Source organism: Polypterus senegalus, chromosome 15 (assembly GCF_016835505.1).
Source record: "Polypterus senegalus isolate Bchr_013 chromosome 15, ASM1683550v1, whole genome shotgun sequence".
Lineage (NCBI taxonomy): Eukaryota > Metazoa > Chordata > Cladistia > Polypteriformes > Polypteridae > Polypterus > Polypterus senegalus.
Window position 1 is genome coordinate 63,078,844 of NC_053168.1, and position 19,202 is coordinate 63,098,045.

Sequence of the window (19,202 nt, forward strand, 5' to 3'; positions counted from 1 at the left end):
GGACTGAGGCACAGTGGAAAACTGTTCTGTGGTCAGAAAAATCGAAATTTGAAATTTTGGAAAACATGGACACCACATCTTCCTGGCTTAAGAGGAGAGGGACCGTCCGGCTTGCTATTAGCACTCAGTTCAAAAGCCTGGACCTCTAATGGTATGGGGGTGCATTAGTGCCTATGGAACTGGCATCTTGCACATCTGGAAAAGCACCATCAATGCTGAAAGGTATGTACAGGTTTTACAGCAACATATGTTCCAATCCAGATGACGTCTTTTTCAGGGAGGCCTTGCATTTATTAGGAAGACAATGCTAAGCCTCATAATGCATCTATTACAACAGCATGGCCTCGTAGTAGAAGAGACCAGGTGCTGAATTGGCCTGCCTTCATTCCAGACCTTTCACCAATTAAAAACATTTGGCACAAAATGAAACGGACTGTTGAGAAATTAGAATCCTATATCAGACAAGAATGGGACAAAATTCCTCTTCCTAAAAGTCTGGCCACTGGTCTCCTTAGTTCCTAGATGCATATGGACTGTTGTTAAAAGAAAAGGGGATGCTACACAGTAGTAAACATTGTCCTGTGTCAACTTTTTTGTTTTGTGTTGGTGCCATCAAATTCAAAATTACTTTATTATTTTCTTACAACGGTTCATTTTCTCAGTTTAAACATTTGATATGTTTTCTATGTTATATCATGAAACAAAATACAGGTTTATGAGATTTACGAATCAATGCATTGGGTTTTTTTTACATTTTATACAGCGTTCCAACTTTTTAGGAATTGGGGTTGTAACACTATCATTAGTTTCATTTATATATTGCTTTTTCAATGTGTCAAAGCACACATTGACAATGGGGAGCCATTTCAACCACCACCAATGTGCAGCGTCCTTCTGGATGATGCCATTGTGGTCAATCTTAAAACTGTTCACCACACATTTCATTTTAGGTAGTGAAGGGGTGATAGACATAGAGATAGCCAATTTGGGGGGCAAAATAGACAAGGCCATAATAGGCATTGTATACATGACATCAGGAGAAACCCTACTCTTTCCAAAAGATGCCCAGGGATCTTTATTACAGTACAGATAGTCAGGACCTTGGTTTTACGTTTCACCTGAAGGATGCATCATTTTTTCAATACAGGGTCCCTGTCACTGCACTGAAGCATTTGATTCACACACAGACCACAGGCTAAGCGCCCCCTGATGGCCTCATAAGAACCTCTTCCAGCAGCAACTCAAGCTTTCCTGGTTGGTCTCCCATCTAAATAAAGGCCAAGCCCAAATATGCTTAGCTTTAGGTGGATTACCTGAAGCTAACTAGAAGATTACAGCCAATCTGTTTGTTTATTTATTCTATTCATACAAATTTGATCACAAAAAAAAAATCACAAACACAACACACAGAGAACAGAACTCTACAGTACAATTATTTCTCTTCTCCTCAACAAAATATACTGGGCTTTTGCCCAATTGTACTTGAAATGCTCCCTTAGCAGAGATGAATAAGGTTCCACTGGCCGCAAATTTACAGATACAAAATATTGCACTTGATAGGTTTTTTGAATATGATGAAAAAAGTGGAAATAAAATGAGAAAAACTGGTTTGAATAACAATTTCACATACAACAAAGAAATATTTGGTTAAACGAGATTTTGTTGCTTTGGAAAAGGAAAAGCTATGAGCTTAATGCCATTTTATTTTTTCCATTAATTTGGCCCATTAACAAGCACAGCTTGCACGATTTAGGGGACATCGCTTTTATTCATGTAAACAAATAAAGTTCTTAAAACCAACCAACCATCGTATACAGTACATGTGATCCTGGCTAAAGTAGTACAGACATACCATTTAATATATTAGCTAATACAGTATAAAAAGGAAAAAAAATTATTGAGAGATTTTAAACAGTATGGGGAAAAAAAAACTATCTGAGCACCTATTTATTATTCACATACTGATATATATATTTCACTTACCTGTAAAGTACTGCTGGGAGTGATGATGACTTTTGAGCTCCTCCCTCCTTCTTACTTGGCTTTCTTTCTTTAGGAGTTTTCAAAATTGCTGGGTAATTCAGCTTCTAACATTTTAAAGAAAATGTGGAATTAATTATGTAATATGTTGTATTGTCTGCTTATTTCTGCATATAATTTCAATAAGAGAAATACCAATTAAAAACTAAAAATAAAAAAATGAAATGAGAATCTTAAATTTAAACATCTAATTAAACATCTAATTGTCATTAAGTTTAAGTTCAGCAATAATTGTACAGCTGAAGTACACAGATGAAAAATTGAGGATTATTCACAAACTGCTGACAATAGCAGGAATACAAAAAAAGTGTGCACCTGCTTTCAAACCAGTTACTTTGTATACTCCCTTTATTATTTTCTTGACTATTACGCAAATATGACAAATAAGTGAGATAGGAGTATGGAATTTGTTAGGTGTGGTTTGTCCAACCTATTAAGAAATGTATTTTTATAGATTTTTATGTGTTTCTCATGAACATAAGCTTAACCTTGCATCTGTTGTACAGAATAAAAAGTAGCTCTTGCAGTTTGTTTTTCTTGGTAATACCTGCAAAAAGCATGATGATGATATTTTCATGCTTTAGTGGGCTGAGTATCTGAACTAACAGGAGTTATGTCTAAAATAGAAACACTATAAGGATTGAGTGTACACATGCTATCACTTAACATAGTTCTTCCCTAAGTAAATAAATGGGGTATCATTCCAATTTGAGGCGGCCCATATAGGTTGGCGCATGGAACGTCTTGTCTCTCCAGCAAGATGATCATCTTCCTCTGCTGTCGGAAGAGCTGCGTAAACTCCGAATTTCAGTGGCGGCACTCTCTGAGGTGCACAGACCGGGAACTGGCCAAACCTCTGTAGGTGGATACACCTTTTATTGGTCTGGTCGGTCTGATGGCTGGCATACTCGGGGAGTAGCTGTTGCTGTAGCAGATTGGCTTCTTCCGATGGTGTCCAATGTCACTCCTTTCAACAAGCGTATTATGGGACTCAGATTACGGCACTCCCTGGGTGCCTTGTCTGTTGTCTCAGTGTGTGCTCCGACCGCAGTGAGTGATGTCTCGGCAAGGGAGACATTTTATTCGCCGTGGTTGATTGGTGCCCACAAGGTGACACTCCTATGGTCATGGGTGACTTCAATGCAACCACTGGCACTGACAGGACTGGCTATGAGAATTGTCTCGGTCCCCATGGGTCTGGTAACCATGGTGAAAGTGGCTCTCTGTTCCTTGACTTTGCAAAAGGTCAGGGGCTGCGAATTGCTGGATCCTGGTTCCAGCGCCCTGAACCACATCGTTGGACTTGGTACTCCAATACTGGTGGTGTGGTGAAAGAGATCAATCACACCTTCGTGGGCAGACGCTGGAGGCTCTTGCAAAACTGCAGGGTCTACAGAAGTGCCCAGTTTGTGAATTCTGAGCACAGACTTGTTGTTGCTACTCTTAGGATCCAGCTTAGGTCCAGTAGGTTACCACCTACTAGGAAAATGAGCCTGGACTTGGCCTAATGCCTAATGTGATGTGGAAGAACTTTCCTTGACAAGACCCTGAAGGTTGCTGAGGGTTGTGTTGGAGTTATTGGTGTTCCCAGAAGGAGGTGTTTCATCTCGCAGGGCACCCTGAATATTATTGAGAGGAGTCGCAGCGCACTGCTCAATTTCAACTCTGGTCTGTACCGGGAACTGAGAAGGATGGCTGCAAGGGCTCTGAGGGCAGATAAAGAGGCATTTGTTAGAGGAATCTGTGAGCAAGTGACACACCATCTGTGGTCTAGCAACCCACGTCCTGCTTACAAAGGAATCGAAGCATTACGCACATCTGAATCTGTTCTTCGGAGAATCGAAGTCAGGGCAACTGATGGAACGGTCCTTATGGATGACACTGCAGCTGTGAACTGCTGGGCTGGCTATTTTCAGCAGTTGTTCAAAGCTGGTCCTCCGGCTGGGATGCTGGATATCTCTGGGTCCACGGTTCTTAGGGCTGATCCTCCAATTAGCTGTGAACCACCCAATCTCACTGAGCTTGCACAGGTGGTGAACCAGCTAAGGGGGAAAAAGGCTGCAGGGATCTTTGGTATCCGGGGTGAACTTCTCCAGGCTGGTGGTAAGGCTGTCCTCCTGGCATTGCAAGCAATCTTTGCTTCCATTTGGGATACTGGCATCATCCCAACTGACTGGAAAACGGGATTGTCTTCCCTATCTGGAAAAGGAAGGGTGATCGCCTGGATTGCAGCAACTACAGGGGGATAACACTGCTCTCGGTGCCAGGTAAGATCCTTGCTAGGGTCATCCTTAATAGGATCCATGATCACTTGCTCATCTACCAGTGACCAGAACAGTCTGGTTTTACGCCTACGAAGTCTACCATCGACTGCATCCTGGCACTGAAGGTTCTCATGGAGCACAAACGCGAATATCGGTAGAGTTTCTTTGCAGCCTTTGTCGATTTTCGCCAAGCGTTCGACTCAGTTGACCGAGCTGCCCTGTGGGACATCCTGAGGGTTTGCGGGATCCCCTCGAGGTTGCTGGATATCATGGCCAGCCTGTAAACTGGCACTGTGAGTGCTGTGTAGAGTGGAGGCAGGACCTCTGTGTTTTTCCCAGTTGATTCTGGGGTTCGTCAGGGGTGTGTTCTTGCTCCTACTTTGTTCAATGCTTGTATGGACTGGGTGTTGGGCAAGTTGTGGGTGGTCCAGCGGTTGTGGGGCATCTGTTGGTGAAGAAAGATTCACAGATCTTGACTTTGCTGACGATGTTGTGATCTTCGCGGAGTCAATGGAGGCTCTGGGCACTCGAGAGACTGAGTGAGGAGTCTTGAGTGTCTGGGCTTGTGATTGTCCTGGATAAAAACCAAGATCCCGGCCTTTAATGACATCTTGGGCACATCCATAAGCAGTGTGTCTGTTTGTGGAGAGAGTGTTGACGTTGTTGAGAAGTTTATTTACCTTGGCAGTGACATTCATGTCTCTGGAGACTCTTCCTATGAAGTCAGTAGACAGATTGGGAGAGCATGGGGGTCATGAGGTCGCTGGAAAGGGGTGTGTGGAACACCCGATATCTATGCAAAAGGACGACGGTCCAAGTCTTTAGAGTCCTGGTGCTTCCTGTCTTGCTATATGGTTGCGAGACATGGATGCTATCTAGTTACCTGAGATGAAGACTGGACTCCTTTGGTAGTGTGTCTTTTCGGAAAATCCTTGGGTACCATTGGTTTGACTTTGTGTCAAATGAGCAGTTGCTCATGGAGTCCCGAATGCGGCACATTACCTGCATTGTAAAAGAGCGTCAGTCACGGCACTACAGCCATGTGGTGTGTTTACCCAAGGGTGATCCGGCTTGTAAGATCCTCATTGTTGGGGACCCGAGTGGCTGGACCAGGCCAAGGGGTAGCCAACATAACACCTGACTGTGGCAGGTGGGTAATTTCCGGAGATTGTGACTGGACCGCGTGTCTGCCTGGTGGGTTGCAAACCGGGATCCAGAGTTATTTTGTCGTGTAGTGGGTGCGGCAATGCACTGTACCAGTGCATGCTCACCAACTTGACTTGTCTTGATTACTGATTATCTGAAAGCCTTGTAGTTAATTAAAATTAAATATGGTTGTGCAATGTCATACATTTTATTTTCAGTGGTGGTCTGAGTAAGGTTGTCAGTGGTAACGAGTTAAGAAAAACACTGTGATCGACTCTTATACCTGCTCCATTTCATGTGGGGAAAAGTTTATAAACAGACATGCTTCTAGTAACTCTTTTTTTCATGACTGATGAAAAGCAAATTAATGCTTTTCTGATAACATAACATATAAAATACTGCTTAGGAAAGGTTGCAAAGTCCACAAAAACATTTGTCAGGTTAGGATTTGATCCCAGTTCTTGAACTGTGAGGCTGCCCCTAAAAGCATTTACACAGTTACAAGTGTGTTTGCTTTATTCCAATTTCCAGTTAGCTTTTTTGTGTTTCACACTTTAAACTTTAAAGTGAACTAAACATATTAGTAAATATCCCATGGGTGTATTGTGGACTTTGGGAAAAAAATATCATAATGGATATTTGTGCACCACTGGATTTTCTATAATTATTAAATGAAAGGCTATTTGAAAATTATGTTTACAATCTGAAGGACACATTTTAAATAGCCTGTGTACAACAAAAGACAAGCTCTGCTGATGGCACACACTGATGTGCTTCATGCATCTATGACAGTAGACTTATAAAGCAATTTAATTGAACTGTATGATGTTGTGCATTCACTCACCAGTAGCCACAATTTAGTTTCAAATCACGTCTGTCGTCTTAACTCTTGTACATATTTGTTATTAATTTTTATTTTGGAATGGTTGATTAACATTGACGGCGGCATGGAGGCGCAGGCCTCGCAGTACGGAGATCTGGGTTCGCTTCCCAGGTCCTCCCTGCATAGAGTTTGCATGTTCTCCCCGTATCTGCGTGGGTTTCCTCCAGGTGCTCCGGTTTCCTCCCACAGTCCAAAGACATGCAGGTTAGGTGCACTGGCGATCCTAAATTGTCCCTAGTGTGTGCTTTGTGTGTGGGTGTGTGTGTGCCCTGTGATGGGCTGGCACCCTGCCCGGGATTTGTTCCTGCCTTGAGCCCTGTGTTGGCTGGGATTGGCTCCAGAAGACCCCCGTGACCCTGTGTTAGGATATAACAGGTTGGAAAATGACTGACTAACTGATTAACATTGACTAACATATCAATGTTAGTGTGTGTACTGAGATGATGCCCCACCTGTGCGTATGGTGTATAAATGGTGTTAAGAATAACATATTTGATATAGTAGTGTCATAGGGCATTGCTGTTTGCTACCTACCTCTTCTGTATGTGTTCTGGTTGACCCAATCACAAGTAAATTTACACCAATCTTTTTTTGTTTTGTTTTAAAACATGGTCAACTGCTGTCTGACCCATGCAAGAGACTGAGACTGAATCAAGTGATGCTCTGACTGTGCAAACTGTGTGAAACATTTTTATGATTTGTTTTTAATGCTCCATATAAATCCTCGAATTATTACACTATGAATGAAAATCCCCAATTACCTACAGCAGTCGCCCAGAATGATTACCACAATACACAAAATGTCACACGTAGTGAAATCAGTTCTGTGCCATATCACAATCAGATCTCATGTGACCTGCTCTAGGGTTCGATTGGCAAGGCACTGAGAACACCCTTTTCAAAGAGTCTTGGTACAGTTGTTTTGGTCCACACCAGAATGCAATTGGCATTTTTATATTCACATAAACGAACTGGACTTTCAGGGAAAATGTGTCAGATTTCAAAAAACTAGACCCAAATGAACAAGGTGTGAGAACACCTTAAATGCCACCTTAATTAGAATTAGCTCAGTGGCTGAGGAAGGAGATGTTTTAACATCTGTTCATTCCATGACTGTAAATGTTTTTTTATTCAGTATTTCCTGCATATACAGTATAATCCACAAAATTATCTCACCAAAATTATTGTGTAAACATATAGAATAATCCAGATTATTTGACTCTGGACATCATACTGTATTATAGAAAGATAACTTACGGATGAAGGAAAGAGAAGCAATAAAAATAAAGCAAATGAAAGGTGAAGGGTGATACCACTTAATTGTTATGCCAGTAAACATTACACTAGGTACACAAGGTACATTACACTAGGTACACAATACTGATGCATGTATTTGGTGTCAGTAAAAATTAGCTCTGTTAATGACTTGAACTAGGTTGAATGATAAACTCAATCAATAAATATTTGTTCAGCAGATATTGGTTCTAAACATGATTTTAAAACCGCTTAATATATAAGGACGCACATAATAATCCCCAGGTTTAGTGCAGAAAAACAAAATGACAAGATACTGTATATAAACTGTATGTTTATATAGAAAACATACAGTACATGCTACAAATTGCATGAGAAAAGTTAAAAAAATACATTTCCACCCTACTTGTATAGAGTTTTGAAAGTGACAGACAAGGACAAGTTGGTTTAGGTGGAAAGAAAAACACTATCCTTGAGGAAAGTATATTGAGGCAGTTTATTTTCCTCAGTATCCTGCTACATTGGTGCTCCATAGGTTAATTAGAAAAATTATCTTATTGGGCCCAACTCTTCACAAAGCAGACAAGATTCTCTTTAGGTTTCCACTAATCTGTGGCATGCTAGCTCCTGAGACAGCAACCATCTATCAAAGTCATTTCTCTACGGCCCTATGGGCCTACATCTGTTCAGCCAACTGGAAAAAAAATGTCATGCAAGCTGTGCAAATGAATCCTACTGCAGAATTCTTAAAGCTTTACCAGAAGATGTACTTGGGGGTCTTGGTTTAGTTTTAGGTTATCAAAAGGTAAATACATAGGGTACTATTTGTAAACATCATCTTTCACACATATACATACATACATACATACAAAGAAAATGAGCAAGTGGCGGCTAAAAATTCTCTACAAACAATAGCAAGAAAATTGGGCTATTTTGTTACATTCAGCTCTTCATAAAAGAATACAACTGTTAAATGTGTTTATGCACAGTATATTGTACATATAAAAGATGCACAAAAATAATTGCATATAAATATTTGTCAGGTTCTGTGTGGTCCAGTTAAAACAATTTACCATTTCCAGTTTACACGTGCATATTTTTTTCAATTTAAATATAGAACAAAACTGCAGAACCTTTAAAAGAAAGCCATAACTTGCAGTTTACCAAAATCAATCATCCAATGAGTAAAAATAAATGAATAATAAATATTTTCAGTTCATAAATAAGGCTACTCGAGATCAGCTGAGCTAGATATTGAGCCTAAATCAATCATTTCCTGGGTGTTTCATACTTAGATGCTATCAGAAGCATTTTTTTTTTTTACTTATTTTCTTTTAGTGGCTCAGATGTGCAAATAGCACCATAAAATGAGCATTGCAATAGGTCTTTAGCAAACATGTGCCTAAATCACAGGGTCATTATTATTGCCACCTCTCATGAACACAAGATTGCAAATGTGACTCTGTGTTATGTTGTATGTCTTGCTGTCTCTTTTAAGCAGTTTTTGAATTAATACTGTATCTGCCTTATGCCCAGGGATTTTGTAACTGGTCTCTCATAAATTCAGATAAGAAAATAATGGATGAATTACATATTGCTATTTAAATCTGCTACTTTTACTATGTGAAAGTTTCAATGTTTTAATCACTCTATAAAATGTTCACTTTCAGTATTACTTTCCTGATCTGAACCATTCTCAGAAAACTCAAAAAAATGCCTTGTAGGCTAAGCAAATCAAAATTGCTATGAAAGCTGAGACATCATATGAGGTAATGATGTGAAACCGTATGAAAAAAAAGATCTGTGCAGCAAAGATTGAGACAATACACAGATATGTTATATTTCATTAGTCATAAAATGGCCTGAATAAATAAGTAACATTGCTAGCCTGCAGTGATCACAGCTGGCATGACATTATATATACCTTCTTTCTTTAAAAATATTTGGGAAGGAAAACCAACATACAAGGCAAAAATAAACTTTTGAGGTCATATCTCAAAAGTTGATTTTACAAAGCAATTTCAGGGAATGGTATGGCAGGTGTTTCTTTTTTTTTTTCTCTTAACCAATGGCCATTACGTGTTACATTGTAACCTCTGACTATACTAGATTTCTTGCCACTTTAGTTACTGTAAATTAGACCACAAACATATTCATTTATAATGCTGATTTATCTTGAATACATTATAATGTATATATAATTGCTGTTCACCAGCTTTTTAACAACCGAGATCAATAAAGTATAGTGCATATTCATGTACGTAGATATCTATTAAGCCTAAATGCACTAAATGTTGACATTCAGAAGAAAATGCATATCTTTTACCTCTTTTTCATCTGTTCTACCTTGTCAATGGAGAACATATGGCCATGCAACAACAAGAAGTCAAACCAAATGTTGCAAAGAAAAAAGCTGCACAATTTCACATGTAACAAAGAATAAAAACTGCAATATTTTAATGGAAATATAATGTGACAAAAAAGGTTTACACTTTACTTGATGTTAATATCAATTTTTTTTATTTTTATTCTGCTCTCCCTTTTCTGAAAAGAAAAGAAACTGCAAACATCTGGTGTAAACCATCCTGTCCTACAGATTCTGCTACAAAAGTGTGAAGACTTGTAAATTAATTTAAACACTATGCAAAAAAATGAAATATCCCAGACACTAATTTTTTTTATCTATTTTGCAGCATCTTCTCAAAGAGAAAATAAAATTATATTATTTGAAGTTCAAACTAGAATAAATCTGTTTAGATACAGGATTTTTAATGTATTTGAATTTTTACCAAAAAAAAAAAGACAACTTATATCCATTAATATTCCCAATTCCTTGCACATCCCTTGATGTCATTTTGTGTAAACATGTAAAAATACTTTTATATCATTAAGATATACAAGATTACCAACCTGTCCAAGAATGCTGCTGAGCAATGTCCACATAGTCTGTCCTTCAGTTCTTAAATTACCATTAATGTTTTGTAGGTCCTCCAATGACTCGCACAACTAAGTAAAATAAAAAACAAAGATCTAAGAAAAACACTTCTTATATGGTAAAAGATAAAATAATCTCTCAATAATAATTTGAGCATTGTATTTATTAACAGAAAAAATCTTCTTATTCACATATGTCATAAATAGATCAAAACAGAATATATAAGAGACTCACACTTGAACCAAAAATAAGGAGTGGTAAATTAAGACATTCAAGCAAAGGTATAAAATATTCAACATCATTTTATAAAAAGGGTAATCAACATTGATTCTTTTTAGTTTCAACTTGACTATTAAAATGAGAATAGCCTAAACCTGGTTAAATATAGGTATAGCAGATTTGTAGTGGGTAACACATCATAGTTCCCAGGACCTGGATTTGTTTTCCTGGCCTGGTCACTTTCTGTACTCAATCACGCAGGCTCTTTTTATGTTTGGGACATCTACCTCCAGGTACTGTGGAATCTGTAGACATACTACCAAAATTAAGCATGTGTGGATGAGCTAACTAGATTCACTCCCTGCTGCCAAAATAGTAGGTGGCCTCTCTTGATCAAATTGTAAAGAAATAGGACTAAACGCTGACTTTTAAAAGTGGTCGCCAGGCCTCATTGACTTTTAATAGCTTGTATTTTAAGTAATTAGGTTGCTATACAATTATAAATATTTTTGTTTTACCTACAACTTTATAGCATTTTAATATGAAGCATTATCATCTTTTCTAACATGTCAAAACTCTGACTCTGTGAAAACCCATTGTGTCACATGGTTTGCTAAAACCTAGCCTATGAGGAATGGGTTGTATAATTCTGTTTATGAAGCAACTGTTCAGAAATGATTTTACAGCTAAAACACTTCTTAATTAGCATGGATTGAAATCTTGCCAGTGAACATCTGGGACTGTACATGTGAATTCTTGAGCAGGGGGACCTTGCAGGCGCTGCAAGATTTCAATCCATTACAGCCAAGTGCTACCAATGGTGTTCTTAGTAACTGTGGTCCCAAATGCCTTCAGATCAAGGTTATTATAGCTAACGAAAACTAAAATCAAAACTGAAACTATTATTAAAAAAACATTTTTGCAAACTGAAATAAAAAAATTAACAAAACTGAAATGAGAAACAAAAAATAAACTAAACTATTAAAGTAGCTGGAAAGACTAACTGAAATAAAATAATCTATACTAATAAAAGGCTAAGCCCTCACTGACTGACTGACTGACTGACTCACTCACTCATCACTAATTCTCCAACTTCCTGTGTAGGTAGAAGGCTGAAATTTGGCAGGCTCATTCATTACAGCTTACTTACAAAAGTTAAGCAGGTTTCATTTCGAAATTCTAAGCGTAATGGTCATAACTGAATCCTACTTACGTACATATATACGGCCATAGCTTGCAGCTTGGTCGCCTTGTGAGGCGGAGTTGCGTCCCCCATCACCACACCTCCCACGTAGTTGGCTGTCTGCCTATATTGTGTCCCCCATACCCACACCTCCCACGTAATTTAGTGCCTGCCCATATAAGGCCGTCCATCAGCAGCAATCCAATAGACACGCTGCCGCTAAATATTCGCAGGCAAATCAAAAAGTTAATACCGTGAATGCCTGTTAAACATCTTAGATTCACGAGTAGCAATTTGGGTGGTGAGATGATCACCGTAATATTTATATGTCATTGAAATGTATTATTATCAGGTATGGTTTAGGCACCTATGCCATCAGGAAGGCACCAGAAAAAGGGACCTCAAGGTTACTATTATGAAAGTTAATTTAGAGCGCGGATGCTGTGAATGCAAGAGCTGTCATAAATAAACTTCCCCTGCATACTTTAAAAGAAAGTCTCGCCATCATTTCATTTTTCACAATTTGTGAAAACAAGACATGGTGTCAGAATAGAGGACAGTCATGGATTTTGTCGGAGTTCCCTCGCCACGAATTGACTGGGATTCTCTTAACCTGCCGCAAGAATGGAAGAAGTTCCGACAGCACGTGGAGCTGATATTTTCTGGCCCGCTTAAAGGCAAACACGAGAGTGAGAAATGCAGCTACCTACTCCTGTGGACTGGGGAAAAAGGAACAGACATTTTTAACACATGGACTCTCACCCAGGAGGAAGCCAAGGTACTGAAAACTTATTATGACCGTTTTGAGGCGTTTGTCATGCCTAAGACGAATATGATACTCGCGAGATACAAGTTTAATGAGAAGACGCAGGGTATAAACGAGACTTTTGATCACTTTGTAACGGAGTTAAAATTGCTGGTGAAGGACTGTGCTTATGCAAACGAAGATGAGATGGTCAGGAATAGAATAGTGTTTGGCACAAACTCAGCGAAAGTGAGAGAGAAACTTTTAAGTGCCAGGTCTGAGCTTCCATGGACATCGCAAGATCGCACGAGATAGCACAAACAGCTGAGAACCTTCAATGCATGTACTCCGAGCGGCTCACGTGAACGGACTGTGAATGTAGTATGCAGACAACAAGCAAGAGCTCCAGAGAGTGCTAAACAAAAAACACGTTACAAAATTGAGAAGGCAGCAAAAGAATATGAAGAGTGACCCATACAAGCATAATTATAAGTGCAGCTACTGCGGAAACAAAGCACACGGTGGAAAAAGTCAATGTCCAGCTAAAGGAAGACAGTGTAAAAAATATGTTAAATTGAGCCACTTCGCTAAAGTTTGCAGGACTGGGAAAGGTAAACCCGTGCATGCAGTGTGTGATGTCTCAGATAAAGAGGAAAACGAGCTGTTTATTGATGCAGTAAGAAAGGAACAACCCTCTAAAGCTGAACAAGCCTTTGTAGACATATCAATAGGAAAGCAAGGTGTAAAGCTTAATTTTAAATTAAGTTCAAGACACGCTGCCACTAAATATTCACAGGCAAATCCATAAGTTAATACCGGGAATGCCTGTTAAACATCTTAGATTCACGAGTACCAATTTAAGTAGTGAACACTTCGATGAATGAAACCTCTTATCTTTACAATGGTTGACAAACACGGAATGTAACTTCAACACAACACATCCTCCAAATACGAACCTGATTGAAAGAAATAATGATAATCAAATCCTTGATGAATGCAACACTCATAACAGTCACAAAACAATTACTTTGACAATCATGTTATGTTATTTTTAAAATGTTTCCTTTTCTTTTTCAAAACTTCTTTAACACACTACTTCTCTGCTGCGAAGCGCGGGTATTTTGCTAGTAATTTACTAAACATCATTTTAGTTTTCATTTTTGAATTAATTTTCTTAGTTTTTTTCTTTAGTTTTTAACCCTTATAACATTTAACTCTAAAACTGAAAGTCATCCACCATCCAGTGATCGGTGGCTTGTGACGGATGGCGGCTGTTCACACAGCATTTGCGGTCACAAAGCAAGCTGAATACACGTGTAAAGCTTGTGGAATAGAAAGAGTTTTACGTGCCGCCTTTCTTTGCACTTGTTGTATATCAAGATGTAATTCAAATGCCTGAAATCAGAATGTGATTGTCAACAAACACTTCACCGTATGGACAGAAAAATCACAAGTGAGTAGCGTTTCAGTTTATTTCTCAGGTGCCTGCGTTTTGTTGACAGTAATTTACCTGCCACTTCACACACAAAGTATAGTTTTTTCATTAATCATGAAAAAAATTCGACCTCGGCATTTTGATGAATCTTGATCTTTTAGAACTCCCTGTGTCTGAAAATACTGTTTTTTGGAAATATGTGTGTGTGTGTGTATAAACACAATATCTCAAAAACGAACTAGATAGATGGATGAAATTTGGCATGTGGTTGCTACACCAAAACTGTAGATCTGTATTAACTTTTGGGCCAAACCCATTAACCGGAAGTGGTACTTTACCTGAATACATACTCGATTTTTTTTATTCATGCAGCTGCAGAGTCCAATTTATGAAACTTTACTTTTATAATAATTGTTCAATATATTATTGATTTGATTTGATTTGTTGTTGAGGGTTCTTTAATGTACATTATATAATCATTGTCTTGCGGTTTACTCCTCAAATATCCATCCCCATATCTGAGTACATGAGAAAGTCTGGGAGAGACTATGCCCAATTTTTGAAAATAAAACAGCACTGATCGAGAGACTGACAATGTCATCATACAAGATCAGCATATTCTTGCTGATCAATCACTTTTGCTTTAAAAACATTGTTTAACATCGAGCTGATACAAACCTTGTAATATTCCAGAGTTGGCAATGTCTCTATTGAACTTCAGGTAGGTGGGGGAAGAGAGTCTGCCAAGTAGTGAAAAGCTAAACATACTAATTTGTTTTTGTATTATTTATTTATCTTTTTTTAGTTTGAGTTTTAGCTCAAAATATCTGATATTGTGAAAATAATCCAGTAGCAGAATTATTTTTTTAAATATCTGTCCCCATTTTTTCAATGTTTCTCTCTCTCTCAAATAGATAGTTGAAATCATCATATTCTTTTTGCTCTTAACATCAGCCATATCATAAATATTACATACCAGGGATTTTTCCTGCCTTGCATCCAAACCTGTTTGGGTAGGCTCCAGGTTCCTGTGATCCCACTCTGGATAAACAGGTTTAGATGATGTATATATTGTTCTTCATCTCAGATGCTGTCTCTGTCGTTTTGTGGCTGTCCACACTCCTATTACCTGCTCTTGCTCTGCTCATTAAAATGTTTACTGTTCTTATTGGTGGGCTATTCAAGTCTCACTGTCCCTAAGCTTCACACTACATGCTTGTTTTCTTTGTTTCCCTCAATACAGCTAGGTGGGGTCTGCATACTTATTCAAGCCTAAGAGCCCTGTTCTTCCTTAACCCTCATGATTTTCATGGTCACACCTGTCAGAACACAGCAGAATCTATTTTCTTATTTTTTATTTTTTCCAGGCCTGCAGGTGTAAAATTATGTCAATAAATTGTTTGTGCCTGAGATTGAATTAGAGATCAATATAGTTGGTAGAAAATAACAAAGCCTAATGTTTGAGATTTTTGAATGAAATATTGAAGGCATTCATTATAAGCACATTGTCATTGGAGTAGGATATGTTGTGTGCTGTAGACATTTAGAGTAAAAATCCCTCACACCTTAAAATTCACCTAGTTTTCATTACTAATTGGCCCATTCTGGGCAATAAAAGGAAAAGAAAGTGCCAATAGTCAGCGCAGATTTGTTCAGCACAGATGACATAGAAAATATTTTAAAAATTCTAAAATTGTGTAAAATTGTTCATATTCAGTACCTGGTTTTGATTATGCTTGTTTTTATCAGACAAAAACAAAACCAAATAGTAAATTGTGTTGTGTAGTGTAGTAAGCTTCCACTAAAATTAAATTCATATTATATCCAAACCCATTAAGTGAACAGTTCTGTTTCATTGTGACACAAAAACTAAACTCCATAATAGTTCACAGTAGTTCACACATCTCTGAGGACCTGACATGGTCTGAACACATCCAAGTTCAGACCAAAAGGGCAAAGCGGAGACTCTACCATCTCAGACAGCTTAGGAAGTTTGGGGTTTCTTCAGGGATTCTAAAGACTTTCTACTCTGGCGCTGTGAAAAGTATCCCAACACAGAACATTACATCCTGGTTTGGAAACTGCTGTATTCAGGACCGTAAAGCCCTATAGAGAGTGATCCGTGCAGCGGAACGCTGCTGCAGGACAGCTCAACACAGCTCCACCATCTATGCAGGACACTTCACACCAGAAGATGCAGGACCAGAGCTCTCAGGATTATCAAAGACTCCTCTCATCCCAGCAATTGCCTGTTTCATCTGTTAAAATCAGGCAAAAACTTTTGTAGCATCCTGGCCAGGACAGAGAGACTCAGAAGGAGTTTCAACCCTCAAGCAATAAGACTATTAAATCAGAACAAGCCATCTCATCCATGACCCTTCACATACTTAGACTGGACTATAAGTTGTACTATCCTGTCTACCCTTACCTTGTTTTGGAATTGGTCTGTCATTTAACTATGCACATGTCTAACTTTCGTTTTGTACAATAATCACTGTACTACTGCGCCTTAACACTTAATTCTACTTTATTTCACTTAACTTTACTTATTTATTATGTTCTATTATACTGTTATCTTTCTATCTAGGACTTTTTTTTGTTAATCTCACTGATATTCTTTTAACTTTGCACAGTTTTGATAAGCAGATCAGGATGCATTTCACTGCGTGTTGTCCTGTATAACTATGCATGTGACAAATAAACAATCTTGAAATCTAGCCCTTTAACCATATTATAATCACTAAAACTGAAACTAAAATATATAAAAATAAAATAGTAATGTCTTTGTAAAATAAAAACTAAACTAAAACTAAAAATACACAAAGGAAAACTAAAACTAAACAGAATTTCCAAGCAAGGTCAGAAAAAATATAGAAATAAAAACTAAAATAAAAAAGCAAAACTATAATAGCCTTGCTTCAGATCATTAAAAAGCTCCTCCTGTGTAGTTTTGGGCTGATCCCTCACGTTTCTCATGATCATCCTCACCCCATAAGGCCTCATTCCAGTCTTGTACAAGTCTACAATCTTGTCCCTGATGTCCTTTGACAGCTCTTTGGTCTTGCCCAAGGTGGTGGAGAGGTTGGAATGGAAGAAATTTGATTGTGTGGAAAGGTGTGCTTTATACACATGAGTTGAGATCAGGATTATCTATAATTAATTGATTGATTATAATCTGTGTGCCACAAGGGAACATAGCCAATCTGCTATAGCCAAAATTCTGGGTGGTTATAGGGTATCATATACCTATTTATCTCAATGACATGCAAATCAATTTATAACTTTTATGTAATGTGCTTTTTCTGGATTTTTGGTTGATATTCTGTCTCTCTCTCCATTAAAATGAAACTGCCATAAAACTTAGAAACTGCTCATTTCTTTGTAAGTGAGAAAAACCTACTAAGCAGGGGATCAATGTAAATGAAAACATGCAACTACCCTCCATATATTTTAATGTAAAATAACAGCATATGACTGTGTATGTCATTTCTGCTTGGTCAACTTATGTTTTACATCCTTTTTACAATTTCTTTTACTTGTTCCAGACAGACAGACAGACAGACAGACAGACAGACAGACAGACAGACAGACAGACAGACAGACAGACAGACAGACAGACAGACAGACAGACAGATAGATAGATAGATAGATAGATAGATAGATAGATAGATAGATAGATAGATAGATAGATAGATAGATAGATAGATAGATAGATAGATAGATAGATAGATAGATAATTTATTAATCCCAAGGGGAAATTATATTGGTTTTCTAAAATATTCATCATTGCAACTTGAATTCAAATAAAAAGAAAATTATTAAAAGTAAAACATTTTGGTATTTAATTAATTTTTCTTAGTATTGCAGTACTCTGAAGAAGCAATCAATGTCCATCAAGAAGCAATATGTAAACAAATGTGTCAAAAGAATGCTGTTTTTACTGATATGTAATGAAATCTGTTGAGAGTCAGCATAATTTGTTATATAATGCAATCTTGAATGTCATCACATTTGTAGCACCTTAGCTTTAGTTCCATCGTTGCTGGCTTTTTTCCAGCACGTTTCAGATAAAACATCTTTCATCTTTACACACTTGAAAGGACTACCACACATAAGATGTTTTGTAGCAGCCGTAGGTTCTGTGGGATTTCTCAGTCTTTCACATTTGTCTCTCTACATAAGCTGAAGGAGACTTTTAACATTCCTTTTAACATTTCATGCTCACACATGTTGCACGGCAGCCAGTTGTTACACTATGTGTTAACAGTTTTACTTGAACAAATGAAAGCTAGAAAGTGCAGTGCACATAAGCGCAGCTTATGTTTTATTTTAAATAATTGTAAAACCAACTAGGACTGGCAAGTTATACACCAATCCAATGACTATGCATAATGAGCAAAAACTGGGCATTACTGATCCACTGTCAAAATACATGTTTGACATTTTTGCCTAAATATGATGGTGGCCAATGTCAATTGGTATTGTTAAGCCTTGAGAAAGCTTTGAAAATGGACAGATGGATGGTTTTAAAGTAAATATAAAGCCATCTAAAATCAAATTTGACTTAGAGTGAAACCAGAGGACTATCCGCTCATTCATCTACTGGAACTCTTTGCCCTTTATAGCACTGCAGGCGGGGTATGGCAAGTACCTCCCCTGTACAGGATACTACAGTCATATGAAAAAGTTTGGGAATTCTTAATTCTTTGGATTTTTGTTTATCATTGGCTGAGCTTTCAAAGTAGCAACTTCATTTTAAAATATGACATGCCTTATGGAAAAAGTAGTATTTCAGCAGTGACATTAAGTTTATTGGATTTACAGAAAATATGCAATATGCATCATAACAAAATTAGACAGGTGCATAAATTTGGGCACCCCAACAGATATATTACATCAATACTTAGTTGAGCCTCCTTTTGCAAATATAACAGCCTCTAGACACCTCCTATAGACTTTGAAGAGTGTCTGGATTCTGGATGGAGGTATTTTTGACCATTCTTCCATACAAAATTTCTCCAGTTCAGTTAAATTTGATGGCTACCGAGCATGGACAGCCTGCTTCAAATCAGATATTCAAGTCAAGGGACTGTGACGG

The 19,202-nt window shown here is 37.9% G+C and overlaps 1 protein-coding gene across 2 annotated transcripts in view; it reads right to left on the reverse strand.

Annotated features, from left to right (window-relative positions):
* The window catches only part of phf14 (PHD finger protein 14), a 249,319-nt gene that overhangs the window by 155,638 nt on the left and 74,479 nt on the right, over window positions 1-19,202 (reverse strand). For both annotated transcript variants that reach the window (XM_039736617.1, XM_039736616.1), the window contains exons 11-12: window positions 10,498-10,593; window positions 1,984-2,087 (exon numbers count right to left, since the gene is read on the reverse strand). In XM_039736617.1, the coding sequence (XP_039592551.1) occupies window positions 1,984-2,087; window positions 10,498-10,593 (200 nt within the window). The remainder of the gene's footprint in view (window positions 1-1,983; window positions 2,088-10,497; window positions 10,594-19,202) is intronic.